This window comes from Gadus morhua, chromosome 12 (assembly GCF_902167405.1).
Source record: "Gadus morhua chromosome 12, gadMor3.0, whole genome shotgun sequence".
NCBI classification, from domain to species: Eukaryota; Metazoa; Chordata; class Actinopteri; order Gadiformes; family Gadidae; genus Gadus; species Gadus morhua.
In genome coordinates, this window is record NC_044059.1 from 24487366 (window position 1) to 24503803 (window position 16438).

Below are 16438 nucleotides of genomic sequence, written 5' to 3' on the forward strand. Positions count from 1 at the left end.
ATCTCTCAGTGTACACCGCGGCCTCAAGAAGACCCCTTCGACATCTAATAAAGTTCTTTATTTTAGGTTTTAAATAGATTTACAAAGCATAAGAAAAAAAAGAAAAAAACAAACGAGAAAAAAATAATACATCAAGTGATCGTCAAAATATCCACATGTGCATATCAAGGTAGAGATTGTAAACAGTCTTTTGAAGCCAAAAAAGGTGAGTTTTGGTGGGGGGGGGGGGGGGGGGGGAGGGGAAAAACAGCATGTTGGACGAGTGTTTGTTCTCTCGTGGGTTAAACTGCGCTGAAAAGGCTTGTGTTCGTTATATCCATGAGGTTTATGTTGGTTTCCAACACTGGGGGGGGGGGGTCAATGGCTCCCACGGCGATGATGCCCACAAACCAGAGCTCAGAGACCGGGGAGGATGCGCGATGTTATGGGGCTACAGAAAAACACAAACATGTGACCCCGAGCTAAATTCCATTCATCCGAGCACAAAATGAGAGGGAGGCTGGAGCGCTCTGGAACACTGGGAGGGAGGGACGACGGCTGAACGTTCAAGCGCGGCTTACAGGCTGTGGGAGTGGCTATTGGGTGGTTTACATCTCCGTGTGATGGTGAACAACCTTGACTTCTCTTCGCCATGAAGAGTCTAGAGCATCATCCGTTGGGACTTCTCCCGTGGGCAACCCTTGGGAATAACCCGGGGTTTCAACAATCATAGCAATTATTGCATACAAGATATATACTTTTTAAAAATCAATAGCCCACACCTTAAATTTGGAAATAGGTACATCAAAATAGTAAAAGAGCGAAGACGACGTCATACAAGTCATGGTACAATACAAATTACACTTGTTTTTGGATGGAGCACAAATCCAGATCTATTTCCCCCACCGACAACCCCAAACCAGACCCCAACACCAGGAAGACATCACGACCACATGCTGGGGAGCGTCCACCTTCTCGCCCACGCTGACTGATCAAAGTGAAGCCTGTTTACATTGCTTCTCTACCTCGCCCTCTCCCCATCCACACTGGTCTCTTCTAGTCAAACAGGATCAATAAAATGGTTCACACATAATTCTAAGCAAATGTTGGAAACCACCACTTGTTTAGACTATCGCCGCCTGTATATCTGTGCGCGCTTCCGTATCGGATGGGGTGACAGATTGAACACAGTGGTAGCAGGAACCGCTATTCGAGTCCTGAAAATCAGGCTGTGAAATCCCCATGATTACAACGCTGCATACGGACGAGGACGAAAAAGAAGAAAAAAAAATAACTAGCAACACTCGGCTCATCCAGCCGCTGCGTGCGAGGCCTCCTGAATCATTCACAGCGTCACCGGATCTCTGGTGATGCAACGGGCGAGGGTTCAGAGACTCCGGTAACTTAAGTTGGCTGCTGCCCAGTCGACAGTAACAGGAGGGGCAGAACTGAAGGTCTGGCATAAAGTGACCATCGGGCAGCGAATCCCTAGCGTCATCGCTCCATGCCCTCTTCTGGGCCAAGGATCACGGCAGTGACCTGCTCTGAACCAAACGTACACGGACACAAGACACACACACACACGTCCAGGTGACCTGTCCAAAGACAACCTTAGTCCTGTCTGGGAGACTAGAGGGTTGGCTGTGGGGACCGGCGGTCTCTGGTTACTCACGCTTGATGCTCAGGTGTACGGCCACTTTGGAGCGGTCAAATCAAAAGTGCGTATTGAACCGGATCGGGTGCAGGATGGTACAGCAGCAGTACATCGGAGGGCAGCCTCTGCAGTGGCTGTAAGCAGCCTCTCTAAACGTAACCAGGCTGCTCCCATCCATGTGACTGGGATGAATCGTGCACAGTGTTTGGGGCCAGGCATGGGAGGCCTGGGAGAGCGAGCGAGCGTGAGCACGAGTGCGAGTGTTCATACGTTTATGTTTGAGAATGTGAGTTTGGCAAGGGGAGACTCGACCAGATGGCTCCATCGTACCTACTGTACCCTCCCACATCTCAGTTGCGACATGACCCACTTTCTATATTAATAGTTAATGATAAGAGAGGAGGCATCTACTCCGCACTGAAATAGAGGGTGGACGCCCGAGACCAAATTAGCTCTGGCTGGTCTGCGGGGGTGTGCATATGAAAAAAGGGGGTGGCGTGGTATTCCTCGCTGGTAGGCGTTTAGCTCTGCAGATGGACATGCTGTGATTACGATCCGTCAATAGAATGATTCAGATCTGAGAGGGATGGCGATGGGGGAGGGGGTGGCTGGAATGGACAGCTTTCTGCCACAGAACAGCCCCCCCAAGTGGAGAGCAGCCCTCTGGTGGGGGGCGTTGGGGAGATAAAGGTCAGGGAAGTAGCGAGGCTAGTTTCTAACCGCCTGTTACTCACACAAACAGCTCGCGCTGAGTTGAAGTGTATAGATCCCCCCACACACACACACACACACCCACACACACACACACACAGCTCAGAGATTAAGCAGGCACACAAAAACACCCATTTCTATTGCATGATAAATGAAGTGTTTTTCTTGCTGTGTGAGCTCATTTTACTGGAAACACATTATTGACTCCTCCACGTGGAAGTGATCAGAGCAGACAGAGGCTGACGCAGACCCCCTTGGATACAGCTTCTCCCAGCGTCTCCCCGGGGAGAAAGTCCTTTTATAAACTCAAAGCCGGAGGAAGACCTTAAGGAGCTTAATGCTTACAAAAAAAAACCTCTGACCTAGTTCACAAACACGGTTGAAGAAAGAAAAAAAATTATAATAATGGTAAATGAGAGTAACAGCTCGGCTTCACAAACACTAGCGTTTCTGAACGGTTGTGATTGCTCACAACTCCTTCTCAGCCCAACCACCACCCCTCCTCCAACCATGCATCATGTGTACACCCTGCTCTCAGACCATCCGGACCGAACGCAAATTATACATTGAGGAGAAGAAAACAACGCAGAGGGAACGGAACACACAACTCTGCTAGCCTCGTCTCCCTGCCGTTCTTCACGCACCGGGGTTTGTTCGGAGGGGCGCGGTTCACGACGGCGCGAGCGACGAAGACGGCGGACTGTGGCGTCTGGCGGGGGGAGATGAGGCAGAGTGTGGACGCGTGGAGACAAGAGACGGGGGGGGGGGGGGGGGAAGAGAGAGAGAGAGAGAGAGAGAGGGGGGGGGAGGAGGGAGGGGAGACTGCAGGGCAAAGTTCAGTTTGAGGCTGAGGGAGGGGAAGGGATGGGTAAAGGAGGAGGAGGAGGAGGAGGAGACGACGGTTGTCAGGACTCCTCGGTGCCCGAGTCATCGTCGTTGTCGTAGCAGCAGTCCTGGTCGGCGTCGTCGTCGGCCTCGTCCAGGTCCTCGTCGTCGTAGTAGTCGTCGTAGAAGAGGTTGGAGCCGTCGTCGGCGGGCGGGGCGCGCGTCCGCACGCAGTACTCGGCCAGCGTGGTGGGCACCTTCACACCGTCCCGCTCCGCCTCCGCCTTGGTGGCCAGCACCTGCTTCCTGGAGGGGGGGGAAGAGAGAGAGAGCGAGAGAGCGAGAGCGCGACAGAGAAGGAGAACGACAGAGAAGGAGAACGACAGAGAAGGAGAACGACAGGAAGGAGAACGACTCAGAAAGAGAGAACAACAGAGAGAAGGAGAGACCCAGAGAGAGAGAACAACAGAGAGAAGGAGAGACCCAGAGACAGAGACCGAGACAGAGACAGACAGAGAAGGAGAACGACCCAGAGCGCGAGAGCGCGAAAGAAAGAAAGAAAGAAAGAAAGAAAGAACAAGAGCGAAAAAGACCAAGAGAGAGAACCAGAGAAAAAGCGAAAGAGTAGGAGAAGGTGAGGTGGGAAGAGAGGGACAAAGAGAGTCAGCAAAAGATTACAGTAGTGAGGGGCAGAAATAGCAAGGACACGAGGCCCTCAATGCGTGTCCACCATGTGCCAGCTGTGTTTGCAAACACCCAGGGTTCCTACGCAACGCGTGTATGTGTGCGTGCGTTACCTGATGATCTCTGCGTACTCCCGGTCCTTGCCCTTGCTGTCCCGCCACTTGCGGTACATGACGGAGGCGTCCACGTTGGCGGGGGAGAAGGTGTTGGGCTCATTCAGCAGGGAGATGACGCTCAGCAGGATGGTCCTTGGGGAGAGGAGACAGGGACCAGGGTTCACCGGCATGCGGTTTGCAGTCCCAGGGGGACGCAGAGCAGCGACCGCTCGAGGGCCGTGCACACAGTGAGAATAAGAGCACACCTGGAAGACGGGAGCAAAACTCACAATGACCTGGGATCTGGCAAAAAATCCTAGAACTACGTTATGCATCACTGGTTACACATCATGTTCTGTCTTTAAATGTGCCGTCTTAAGTGCGTGTATTTTTCCTGGGGACCTTTACAAGAACAATGAAAAAAGAATGTCAGGGCATGAGTAACGGACAAAAGGACAGAAAAGTAAGAGCTAAGTGTTGGATAGAATGCCAACACTTAACTGAAATGGAATGTGGCAACTATAACCAACGGGTTGGGATTGTGGGAGAACGCCTCACTGTGGCCCCCTTCTGGCTGCATGTAGAACGACCACTGCAGCTGTTCCTGTTCAAGGCCTCACTGCCTGGACTACTTGTTTTTCCACTTTGAGTTGGTTTCAACTCGAACATCGGATATGAATTTGATATGCACCGTTTTTGTTGTTTCTAGCACGCATCCATCTAGTTGATTCTACATGTTTCCAACAAGTATCTGCAAAAAGATCAGCAGCTACAAAGCATAAGCAAACCGATTTGACCATAATCTGCTACACAGTCAAAGGCTGCATTGAGCTATGCTTGTCACGAGGTCTCAAGCCCACCTTCCAACCAGCAGCCAGGGGGGGGGGTGCCATTCGTACTTTCGAGCACAGCCACAACCCCACATGCAGTGCTTCTCGGGTGGCGTACTTGGCAGTGGTGTGTCAGTTCTAGACAGGTTCCGTCAAGCCGCTCGTGTGTACACACACAGCCGCCCTCATAAAAGAGACTGTTCCTGCTTCGCGATCCAGTTCAAGCAGGACTAGGGTGAGCGGACATGATGGACCCCCTCGGAGGGCCGGCTTGTATATCTGCTCCCTCACGGTGCACGAGTGGCTGTCTCTCAGACAAATGGTCCTCCGCAGTGTCCCTCACCTCCACTGCCCCCTGTCACAGTCTGGGCCGATACATCCGTAGCTATTTTTAAACCTTGTTGTTGCCAACAAGAACCACAGCGGCTCGCTTACAAAGGGTGACATTATATGAATCAATAGAGGTCCGTGCATGAGAAGCAGAGAAAAGGCAGTGGTTCTTCAGTTATAGGACTAAAGAGGCAATAACGATCTGGCGAAGGTTACAAGGGGGGGGCTAGAACAATTTTAGTTCAAGTTCAACAAGAAATTCTTAGAAAAGGCTTGAAAGAAGTTCTGAGAAACGATAGGGTGACCTGAATCAACTACCATCCATCCCTCACTTTCTTGTTTGTTTGCAACGAAGCATACACCCATCCAAATATTAAAAGGTCTGGCTTTATAACTGTGGGTTGCAGCCTTTAGGCTTGTCACAGCAACATAGCAAGTGAATGCCTACATATTAATCAGATTAATTTGCATTGAACCTATGCTAGACATGGCAATGACAATTTGAGTGATTTTACGGCAAAAACTGTTCGGTGGTTCCTGGGCCTGAATGACGTCCACAGGTCTGTGAAGTTTTTGGGGCCCCCGACGAGCCCGGCTGACAAGCGGTCGCTGTGGCTCACCTGACGTTCTGTGTGGGGTTCCATCTCTCCGAGGGCAGCTCTCCGCTCTGAGGGTCGTCCACAGGAGGGTGCAGGATGGAGATGCAAACGTCTCCATTCTGTTGGACAGGCAGACGGGGAGGTGAGTACCTCAACATGTCAAGAGTTCAGAACCACCGGTTAACGGGTTAACAGTTGATGGTTTAAATGGCTGGGATAAGACGATGGAAAGTTGAAAACCCATCTATCTTTGTGAAAGCTAAGGTGGCATGACGTCAAAAAGCCTCGATCTCTCAAGACATTTCTTTTTAATCTCTGTCCTTTCTAAAAATGTCTGGTATATCAGTTGAACTTTGCACTCATTTCTAGAAATATTTGGTAAACTAAAACCGTTTAACAACTGTGTAATTTCCTGCGCTTAAAAATGGCATTAGGGGGAAACACACACACACACACACACACAGTTGTGTTACCTCATAGATGTTTGGATGCCACATCTTGGTGAGAAAGCGGAAGGCAGGGGGGGCGTAAGGGTAGTCGATAGGAAACTTCATCCGGGCCTGAGAGGTCGAGAGAGACAGCGGGATCATTAGGTACCATTTGGATGCAGGGTTAGGACAATCGATTACGGCGTCGGCCTACAAATTTTCCACCGTTAAATTGCAAAAACCTGCCTCCCACTGTTGACAAGAACATTTAGGTGGCCTCCCAAATTAAAATCAAAAACACTAACAATCAGTTATTCTTTGTTAATCCATTCTCTGCTTAATATATTCTACTTGGTGAATCAGACAAGAAACCGGGCCTCTGGCACAAACATTTACATACAAAAAGCTCTTCCCAGGTGTAATTGAACCCAGAGCTTAAATCACTACAAAAGGGGCAGCACCAAACACCCGATACCCAGACACCCACCCACCCACCCACCAGCTGGCAGGCTTAGCGGAGAGGAACCCACCGACTCCACTCTGAATGGCCTCCTTAGCAAAACCACCGACGTCACGAAGCGTTGCCATCAGTGAAGAACAGAACAATCCTACCCGTCTCCAACATGGTTGGGGGAGGGAAACCTAATAATAGGCCTGTAGCTCCTGCTGGCGTCGATAAGGAGGCACCTGAGGAAGGCCTCGTGGGGGGGGAGTTAACCACAGTGTAAGGTAACATGGCCCGGCTAGGAAGGAGAAAGGGAGAGAGGGCTGGGGATCCCACAGCCCTCCAGCTGTCTGTCGAGTGGAGCTTTGTGTGACTCCAGCAGGCTGGAGCTCCGTGGTGGAGACAGTTGGCCCCGTCGTCGTTTAAAGGCACAGAGAGCTTCTCACAAACCGACGCGGGATTGATCGGAGGGTTCGCGTTGACTTCACATGTTGGACACGCCGAATACATCGCGCATACACGCACACGAGCACACAGACGAACAGGTTGAGTGATTGGACACGGTCAGCTGGGGGCTCGTCACAATGAGCTGACGGCAGGGGGGGGGGGGGGGGGGGGGGCAGGGAGAGGGGGGAGTAGGAGCCGGGAGCACGGGATAGGGAACGTTACAATAGGGAGAAAATACAAGGATTACCCTTAACAATATAAAGCACTCTGAAGGCTATGGCTTTGTATGGACAGCATAATAAATGTATACACAAACACAACTGTGGTCATATTCTAATCATCTTCATCACTAGACAATCTGCTTCCTCCTTAGCCCCTTCTTCCTGCGGGTGTTTTACATAAATGTTCTGTTTATCGAAGACAGCTGTCACCAGTCCATGAGTAAGGTTTAAATCAGCCCGGTCCACTCCCCACGTCTACCTGCCATACTGGACCATTGTATCGTTCTTTAAACAAACCGGTCTCCAGATTCAGAGACGCCGAAGCCGGTCCCACCTGTGGCAAAACAGGCCGAGCTGGAAACACTGGCCCAGGGATCATAAAATGTGGTTGGGCTCAAAGCACACAATAATTCAATAACGCAATGTGGAAACCCCCTTCAGAGTTCCTGTTCTTCACTGAGACAATGCGTTGCACTGAAGTGCAACGCAAACACACAAACGCAACAAGAGATGGAGTCGGGCCAGGTAGGGAGTTACTCAGAACTACCTCCGTAGTGCGGGATCCAAAAGCCTTATTCAAGCACAATATAACGACTCCTGGAGCTATTGGATTACCAAACCTACCAGCTGTCATCTGCAACAACAGATACTTAAATATATATAATTAGCTGACTGTCAAATGAGAGACTTTGAAAACGGCGTTCTCAAACATCCATCATGGCTTGATATGTTCATTGGTTTTGGAATACACTTCAGGCCATGGGCTTGAGAGCATTATATGTGGGTCAAAGGAGCCAAGCAACCCTTTAATCTTTCTCACTCGACCAATGATGTAATCGCAAGCCCCACATGACATGCTGCAGAGAGCACCTGAGCGGGCCGTTTGCCTCTAAGGACTGCTTCCGATGTTCTCCAAATAAATGGTATAAGCAAATTGGCCCCTCATAAAAGGTGGTGTTCTATAAGATTCCATTGGATCATTGGTACAATGACATCACTTAAGTGACTAATAAAGTACATCAATTAACATGCATTTCACTGCAAGGTGAAATGCATGAACATCATGCAAGGTTTCTACCCCATACTTTTCAAAACTTTTATAAAATTGGTTCATAAAAGGTTCCAGGTATATAATCATCTCGTCTCTGTACCTGTCCAGACTCGCTGCTGAAAGTGGATAAAAAGTGACAGCATAAGTGAGTGAACAAGGGAGGGGTAGAGAGAGGCCTGCTGTTTTCAGCCCCAGCCATAGGTTAAAATCACTGATTTAACAGCAATGGAATTGGCTGCAGGCCGAACATCTCTACAAAGTACGCCACGTGTTGCACCCATTTCTGGCCTTTTCAGAGCCCGTAAAACACAACGAATGTGGTAAATCCTAAAAACAGAGGACGGAGTAGGTAGCGCTCCAGGTCCAAGCAGGCTGGAACGCTGACAGCGCAGACACGTGGAGGGTGGCCGAGACATCATTTGGCAGAAGGAGGAACACCGAATCCGCTGACCTTCGTAGGCCACTGACACCAAACCCAGATCAGCTGCACTCAGCTCAATGGGGAGGAGTAGTGGGGAAGCAGAGCAAGCCAGGGACGCGTGACAACTCTGAGCGTCGTACAGCCATGCTGGCTGCTATTGCCGGGTTGATGGCTTTGCACCCAGGGGAAGACTGAAAGGGCGAGAACGTCATCATCAAGATCTTCACTGGGGTGGTGGTGGTGGTATTAGTGGAGAAGGATCACAAGATAATGAAGTGAGGATGGAGGGAGGGGTGTTAATTAGCCATCGGTGCAATCCAGCAAGATCCAAGATGGTTGACGTTGGCTCACGTTGAGCAAAATCGTAACCAAGGGTAACCACCTCATCAGGGCCATAAATAGTGTCCTGGTCATACAAATATAATTCCAAGTGCAAACGCTACAGAATCTCTGCCAAACAAGAAGTGCTTGCCTCAGCAGGACTGTTCATATAGCGAGTACCAGTTGGATCAAGCACAGCATCCCCATGCTCAGTGGTCAACAGGTAGACAGCAGCACCGTGCTCAGTGGTCAACAGGTAGACAGCAGCACCGTGCTCAGTAGTCAACAGGTAGACAGCATCCGCATGCTCAAAGGTCTCCATGCTGAAAACTCTATAGCAAACAAAGAAAGAGTGGGCCAAGAGAGAAAACCGCAGCCACTGAGTGGACAACAGGATTGATACCATGTCATGATAAACTAGGTCATGGTATCTTGATTCCCAACAGACCCAAACAAGATTCCCAGCCTCCCCCTTCCCCTTTTTGATAACCTCTTCTACTCGTTGCCAAAAGCTCCATCATTCTGCTAGTACTCTCTGTGCTGCCAAAGTTTAACGATTCCTCAAGAACACACAAACGGCAGGAGGATTTAAGGGCAGAATATTGTGATTGTAAAATTGCTTTACTCAGGCTTTGGTAAGATTAAGAAGTAGCTCAACGGAGCCTACTTGAATAAGCAGTTAATAGGTAGAAGAACAAAAAACAATGTCAGGTCTGGATAAAGAAGGTTTCTTTGAAAGCTGGGGCCCCAGGGGGGACCATTGCGAGGGACCAACTGTGCCCTCTCTCTCTCTCTCTCTCTCTCTCCCTGTTACTCTATTTACTCAACTGCTTTCTGCAGTCTCCTCTAAACGGCTCCTGTTTCTCTGTGATACAGCAAGAGTGGGGAATGTGACTCCCACAGCCGGGGACCGACGCAGCAGCCGGGCCCATGTTGGGGGCTCTTGGCCCATGTTGGGGGCTCTTGGCCCATGTTGGGGGCTCTTGGCCCACACTGGGCTGGGTGTCTCTGCACACAGTTATTTTATGCTGCACTGGTTTCATCCAGCAGGCACACGCACTGACTCATGCATACAAGGCTGCTCAGCAATACTCTGTGCCCGGCCGTGAATCCAAAACCAGCATGTCTGATCATGATCAATAACAAGTCAACTCCCAAGAGAAAGTAATTACTACATTTTGTTTGTCAGTGCATAAACTCTGTACCGTGATCATAATGTATATAACTCTCTTGCTCGCCCAACTAGTTTTCTTTATGGTTGAATACCATTTTGAGGTGAACCCTCAATTAAAACAAACACACAAAATGGCATTAGTCAAACACCCTCACCACAAGTCAATTAATTAAAGACACCCAGCTGACGTCACACAAGCTGTTTGACTCTATGGACCTTTGTATGCCGTGCATTGCGATGACACAAAGTCAAGGATTACTGCTCTGTTGGAGAGCCCAACTAATCAGAGAAAACAGTGTTGGCAATGCCCGGAAAGTCGAGGAGCAAACAGCTGTAGTTGGCATAACTTGTGACACTTGTAAGGAGCGGAGACGGAGTAGCTACTCATCTGACCGCAGATCATTGTGCATGCTACAAAATAACTGTCTGAACGTATATGGTTTATAGAAGTGAGGGGCCATAGATCAAGGCGGTATACACTGAGTGAGCAAAGCCTTGCAAATAAGCATCTAAGAGGATGTGTTGTGGAGAACCATATTTTTGGGATGTCCGACTAGAAGAGCATACGACTTACAGCGGTGGAATCCATTCTTGATTTAGTAAGACCTTAGTAATGACAGATGACCATGGATCTGTCATAAACACTAGTTATGGATTTGGGAAGATTCTGCATAGTTCTTTTTTTGAGTTACATTGATGCAAAGCCGATACACTCAGTGTAACAAAGTTAAAAGTCTGCTTAGCTGTTCCATGCATGAAGATTTAAACTAGAACAGTACAGAACATCATGTGATTCGAAATCCAAGTAGTGCCTTGACAAATATCTAATAAACAGGTCAGTTATCCATTAAAAAACATCACTGTATATACACAATGAGCTGGAGAAGAGTGTTGCTTAACCTTTGATCAACAGTTCGAAACAGGGAGTATCTTTGCAGCCAGGATAGGGCAGACCGTTTGGCTAGGCGGCAGGGAACAATGAGTCATAGCCAAGCGTGGATTTCACAGCCAAGCAACGCATTCCTGGACCAACAACGGAATCTCGTACAAAAGCATCCACCATATAGCCCAAACAGTGACTAATCTAACCAGGATCCTAAGGTATTTTCTAAACGCACCAACAAATATAGCAGGAAAACGACAATAAATGGAATTGTTATGAAAGACATGAGAACTGGAGACCGAGTAATCCGCCTTTCGCATGGTAACATGCTCAACAGCGTGTTCAGCAAAGGAAATACCTTTTCAGGGCATGAAGCAGAATAGCCAAGGTTAATTGTTACCTCTTTACAAAGTCTACACAAATGGGCAGGGCTTCCATGGATAACCACAACAACAATGTATAGCAAGGGATGGTAAAGCCAGCGTTTAAGCAACAAATCTGAAAAACTACAATTACAAGTTACAACGACTTACAGACTACCTTTATGGTATGTTTTGATACCAGCAAGAGAGACAGCGTTCTATAGGTTGAATTGCATGCATATAAACTAAGATTATTATACATTTATTGGATAAGGATAGTGGAGTGCCTTCTGAGGACATGAAGAGATAGCAACTAGCAATACAGCACACAGTAATGGTTTACGGTTCGATAAGGCATCAATGAAACGATAAAGTTGAGTTGATCATGGCTAATTGGAACCAGCCTTTTGTTTCAGTAGCCCAGCAGGCTACTGTCAGACGATCCATGTGCTGCATGTCAATAGTTTTGCCAGTTGTCATAAGACGCAACAAAGAAAATCTTTAAAGACAATGGAAATCTTTCAGCAAATAATAACACTAATGCGGGTGTAATACTATTCGACGACGCAGAGATAAATGAAGTAGTGGAAGAGTTCAGACAAAGCTGTGGAAAAAATAAGGTTACCACGACACACAAAAAAAGCAATGCAAGCGCTATACTTTGGAAATATGATGTCCAAATATAAATCATAGCATCTCTTTTAAAACGGAAAAACGCCGAACATGTGAATAGAACTAGTTAAGCTAGCTAAAGAACAATAGATTGATTGCTAGCTAACAATAGCGACTCACCTTAAAATAACCACCTTCGTAGTGTGTATTTGGGGGTCCAAATATTGCCACTTCCCAATTGTACATGTCCGACTCGTCGACTAAAGTTATTTTGAAACCTTCCACTGGCTCATCTTGAAGACTTTTCATTTCTAGCATTAGTGCTTTTTGGGAACTGGCTACATGGTGACCATGCTGAGCCATATTCCACACCGATTGGGATAAATATATCAACAACCCCCAGCTACAAAGGACAAAGCTAGCTCGCTGGTGTTAAAAACAACAACACAAGGAAGCCCTTCCGACTGCTCAGCGCCTTCCCACATACGCTGCAGGGTTTCGAGCTCGACTGAGGCCGGAGTTGGTGCACTCTTCTCTATTGTGGTCGAATAAACCAGTTGACCCCCGTTAATAACGACCAACTAAACACAGCCCCTTGGCTAAAGATAGCTAGCCTGCTCTAGCTAGCCCGTTCCCTCTAACGGATAGCCTGTAAACTCCTGGCGGGTAAAGGAGCGACGTCCTTTGTGAGATGGAACCAAATTGAACCAAACTACTTTGTTCGAAGGACACTTGCTTGACACTAAATAATGCTACAAAGCCTGTCACTCAGTCCGCAGACAGTTCTTACTCGCTCCAACTCTATCAACTATTGGGCTCAGCGGCTCTGTGGGTAAACCGAACTGCGAGGAGAGTTCTCTTGAGTCGTTTGGCCGCGCAAGGGTCTCTGGGAGCTGGAGTTCATATGAATCTAATTACTGGAAATCATGTTTACTGCCTGTATAGCTGGTAGTCATGCACATGGGAGGGCATTGTATGATTTATGCGGCAACATTTTAAGACAAACAAATAAAACACTAAATAAATCTGGACAACGCTTGATTTAGGGAATTTGGGACTGCCTAAAACAAAAAACTCCCACCCCCACACACAAAATGGACAAATACAATGTTTTATTCATATGGTAGTTTATTGTTTCACTGTAACACAAAAGACTACAGCAGCTTCTTACAGCTTTTTTTTTTTTTTTTTTTCAATATATCGGGTAGTTTTTAAAGGGAATGTATTTAACAACTTACGTTTTTTCCTCAGTCCCCTTTGAAACGTTATATTACATATTACAGTTGGATAATCTGAGCATGAAGGAATAACACCATAGCCCTCAAAAAAGAAGAGTACAATTCAATGTCACAAGCAAAACCTTGAGAAAAAAAAAAAGAGAACACTACAACGCCACTGATAGTTAAGACACAGTGGACTGCTTGCCTCTCAAGAGCACTGTGTGTAATGTGACCTATTCTGAACTCTGTCCGAGCCTCATCCACACTCAAAACTGTCATGACATCCCTCGTCCCGATGTTCAATAATTTAAAACATTCAAAGACTTGTCTATATTTGATAAATGCCTGAACTCATGATATCTAAGAATACAATACCATCAAAAGTGCAGAATGGTGAAGTAAACTTTGTAAAAATGAAATAAAAAAATAAGGGAAACAAATAAACAATAGAGATGAAAAAGTAAATTTTGTCTGTTGGATAACGTATTTGGTTTGGGAAGAAATTATATGAAAGTATACATTCCTAATCATGCAAGATCATTTCATAAAACAATATGCACAATAAATGTTATCAGTAAAATGTATGGTCAGGGTTAATCAAGTTTTATTTTCAGTCGAAGCATTTTCAGGAACAGGGAATATATATATATATATACTTTTATTTTTACAGACATTTCTGAATGACCGCTTATCAACTGTATCCAAACTACTACTGCACCAAAAAAAAAAAGCAGATGGAATGGCCGACATGGACTGGGAAAATCAATACCATCGTCATTATTATATTTATCTAAGGGTGTGGCTTGATAAATGGATGTACATGGATATATATAAAACAAGAAGATGCTACAGAGTCCATTTTGATCGTGCTACTGCTAATCCAAGTCATGCTGGGCCAGGGTGACAAGAGTTACAATTAAAAAACAGTAACTTGGAGCAAGCCATAAAATAGTTTTTTTTTTTTTTTAATGTACCCGTTGCTGTCCACTGTTGGATGTCAATGTACAAAAAAGGAACAAGGCTGTTTCAAACGAGAGAAGGAACACTGTATGTGCACACCGTGAAGCGGTTATGATGCAAGCAGCACAGGTGCTTATGTTTTCAGACGAGATAACATGAGGCAACACGTTCCGTTCTGTTATTCAACAGTAGTTACTTTCCAATGAAGCCATTTCAGCTAATACTGATTGAGAAAGAAATCATCTACGACTGACCACATTTATAAGAATAACCACAATGTAGAGTCGGAAATGATTATCCTACAGGAGATGAATGTGTATGATGAGCAGAGCTTTGACCAACCGGTGAAGCAAGCCGGCGACAACGGGTCACCCGTCTGTTTTACACCGAATTGAACAGCCTTTATTATCCAACAGCCAGTTTAGACAAAGCAAAGCATCTTTCCAATAGCTTTATCGACTTAAAAGGACTGCATTAATCAGCAGTCATTGGCCTCTCAATAAACATGAGCGGGAGGGAAATGTAACAACAGCCATACCACTTATTTCGTGCACCTACTCATGAGTACTAGTGTTTAAGGGAATCGTTACATTTTTTTCTCTCTTGTTCTTTGTGAATGGCGCAGGAACGCAGGGGGAGAAATGTAAAGTTTAAGAATAATTAATACGACTTTGTTAGCAAAAAAAAAAAACCCAGCTTAGACCAGTACGACCTGAAAGCACCGACGCACAGACGAGGGGGGAGGGAGGAGCCCTGGGGAACAGAAGTCAGTCAGCCATACTCATCCATCCATAACCCATCACTGACCTACCCATCCTCCACAATCACCGCCAGACTCCCACACAGGATACTTTCTCTGAATCTGCACCGGGTCTCGTAAAGTGTGATCCTACAATAATGTTGGAGCAAATGGCACCTCAACAAGTTTAATTTGTGCCAAATGCGAAACTTTAGTTCCATCTCTGAACTTTTTATCAGAGGGCAACCAGCCCTCTCCGGGATTTCTCTAAAAAAGGGTCAATGATAAGTCAGGAGGGGAGAAGGTTGATTTTCCAGCTTGAACCAGTATGCAGAGGAGTCAGTCACATGGTGGCTAGGATAGTAGAAACAGACGCATTCATGCATACATACATACAGCAGTGTGCACACGCACACACATTCTTACACACACAAAAAGGAGTCAGTGGGCAGAGCAAGAAAAAGGCGAAGAGAGGTTTCCAACAAAAAAATAACTCACCAACACAAGGAAGAAGGAAAATAAATCAATTCCAAAACAGTAAAAACGCAATTCAGCCATCAACAGCAACCACAACCAAAAAAAGTCCAGTTGCCAAAACACAGGACTGCAACGGACTGTAATGCTGGCAGACAGTAAGGGCATTAAGAACAGACGGGGGTACGGGAAGGACCAGAGGCCACAAACCTTCCAAAACCTCTGGGCTCATTGAGGAGCCACAGGCTGGACTGAGGTGGGTGTTGTGGAAACGCTCAGTCCTCAAGAGGAGTGAGCGAGTTGCCAGCCAAGTCTATAAAGTAAAACGGGGAGTCGGATAGAGGGGACGAGCTCAGAGTGTAGAACAGTGTGAATGGAGACCATGGGGACAGTGACAGCTAGGCCAAAAAGGAGAGGAGATCTTAACGACGCTTAATAAATAGAGGGTGGAGGGAGAGCCGGGTGTAGCGTCCCATTACTAGTGTGTTTCAGTTGGGACCAGGGGGGAGGTGGGACTGATATGAGACGTGTGTGTGTGTGTGTGTGGTGGTGAGTCTGGGGCGTTTTGGTGGTGGGGGTGGGTTGCACCCTGCAGCCTCCAGACACAATCAGCACTGAGAGAACGTCAGCTTTATCTCATCCAGCACGTTGCTCAGCAGCGACGGCTCGTCACACTTAGCGTCGATGGACACGGTCTGATCAGCCTGAGAGAGAGAGAGAGAGAGAGAGAGAGAGAGAGAGAGAGAGAGAGAGAGAGAGAGAGAGAGAGAGAGAGAGAGAGAGAGAGAGAGAGAGAGAGAGAGAGAGAGAGAGAGAGAGAGAGAGAGAGAGAGAGAGAGAGAGAGAGAGAGAGACAGAGAGACAGAGAGACAGAGAGACAGAGAGAGAGAGAGAGAGAGAGAGAGAGAGAGAGAGAGAGAGAGAGAGTATCATGGTTATCAGTTTCATTGGTTCAGCATTGACCAGGGCGATA

General features: G+C 47.1%; 2 protein-coding genes across 6 annotated transcripts in view; both read right to left on the minus strand.

The window, feature by feature from the left end:
* Window positions 1-47: 47 nt before the first annotated feature.
* Window positions 48-12951, minus strand: LOC115555597 (ubiquitin-conjugating enzyme E2 R1). The gene is made up of 5 exons (XM_030372553.1): window positions 12253-12951; window positions 6181-6267; window positions 5729-5826; window positions 3967-4101; window positions 48-3475 (listed from the first exon to the last, which is right to left on the minus strand). Exons 1-5 carry the CDS (start codon window positions 12433-12435, stop codon window positions 3250-3252), a joined length of 729 nt encoding a protein of 242 aa, XP_030228413.1. The 5' UTR covers window positions 12436-12951; the 3' UTR covers window positions 48-3249.
* A 231-nt stretch (window positions 12952-13182) lies between these two features.
* The window catches only part of ap3d1 (adaptor related protein complex 3 subunit delta 1), a 29212-nt gene continuing 25956 nt past the window's right edge, over window positions 13183-16438 (minus strand). For all 5 annotated transcript variants that reach the window (XM_030372538.1, XM_030372537.1, XM_030372539.1 and 2 more), the window contains one exon: window positions 13183-16169. In XM_030372538.1, the coding sequence (XP_030228398.1) occupies window positions 16074-16169 (96 nt within the window). In that variant the 3' untranslated portion in view covers window positions 13183-16073. The remainder of the gene's footprint in view (window positions 16170-16438) is intronic.

Coding starts and splice junctions, on each gene's coding strand:
- LOC115555597 (XM_030372553.1), bottom strand. CDS start 12,435: ATGGCTCAGCATGGTCACCATGTAGCCAGTTCCCAAAAAGCACTAATG. Junction 6,268..12,252: donor ACGAAGGTGGTTATTTTAAG/GTGAGTCGCTAT, acceptor TCGACCTCTCAG/GCCCGGATGAAGTTTCCTAT. Junction 5,827..6,180: donor GGCATCCAAACATCTATGAG/GTAACACAACTG, acceptor CCTGTCCAACAG/AATGGAGACGTTTGCATCTC.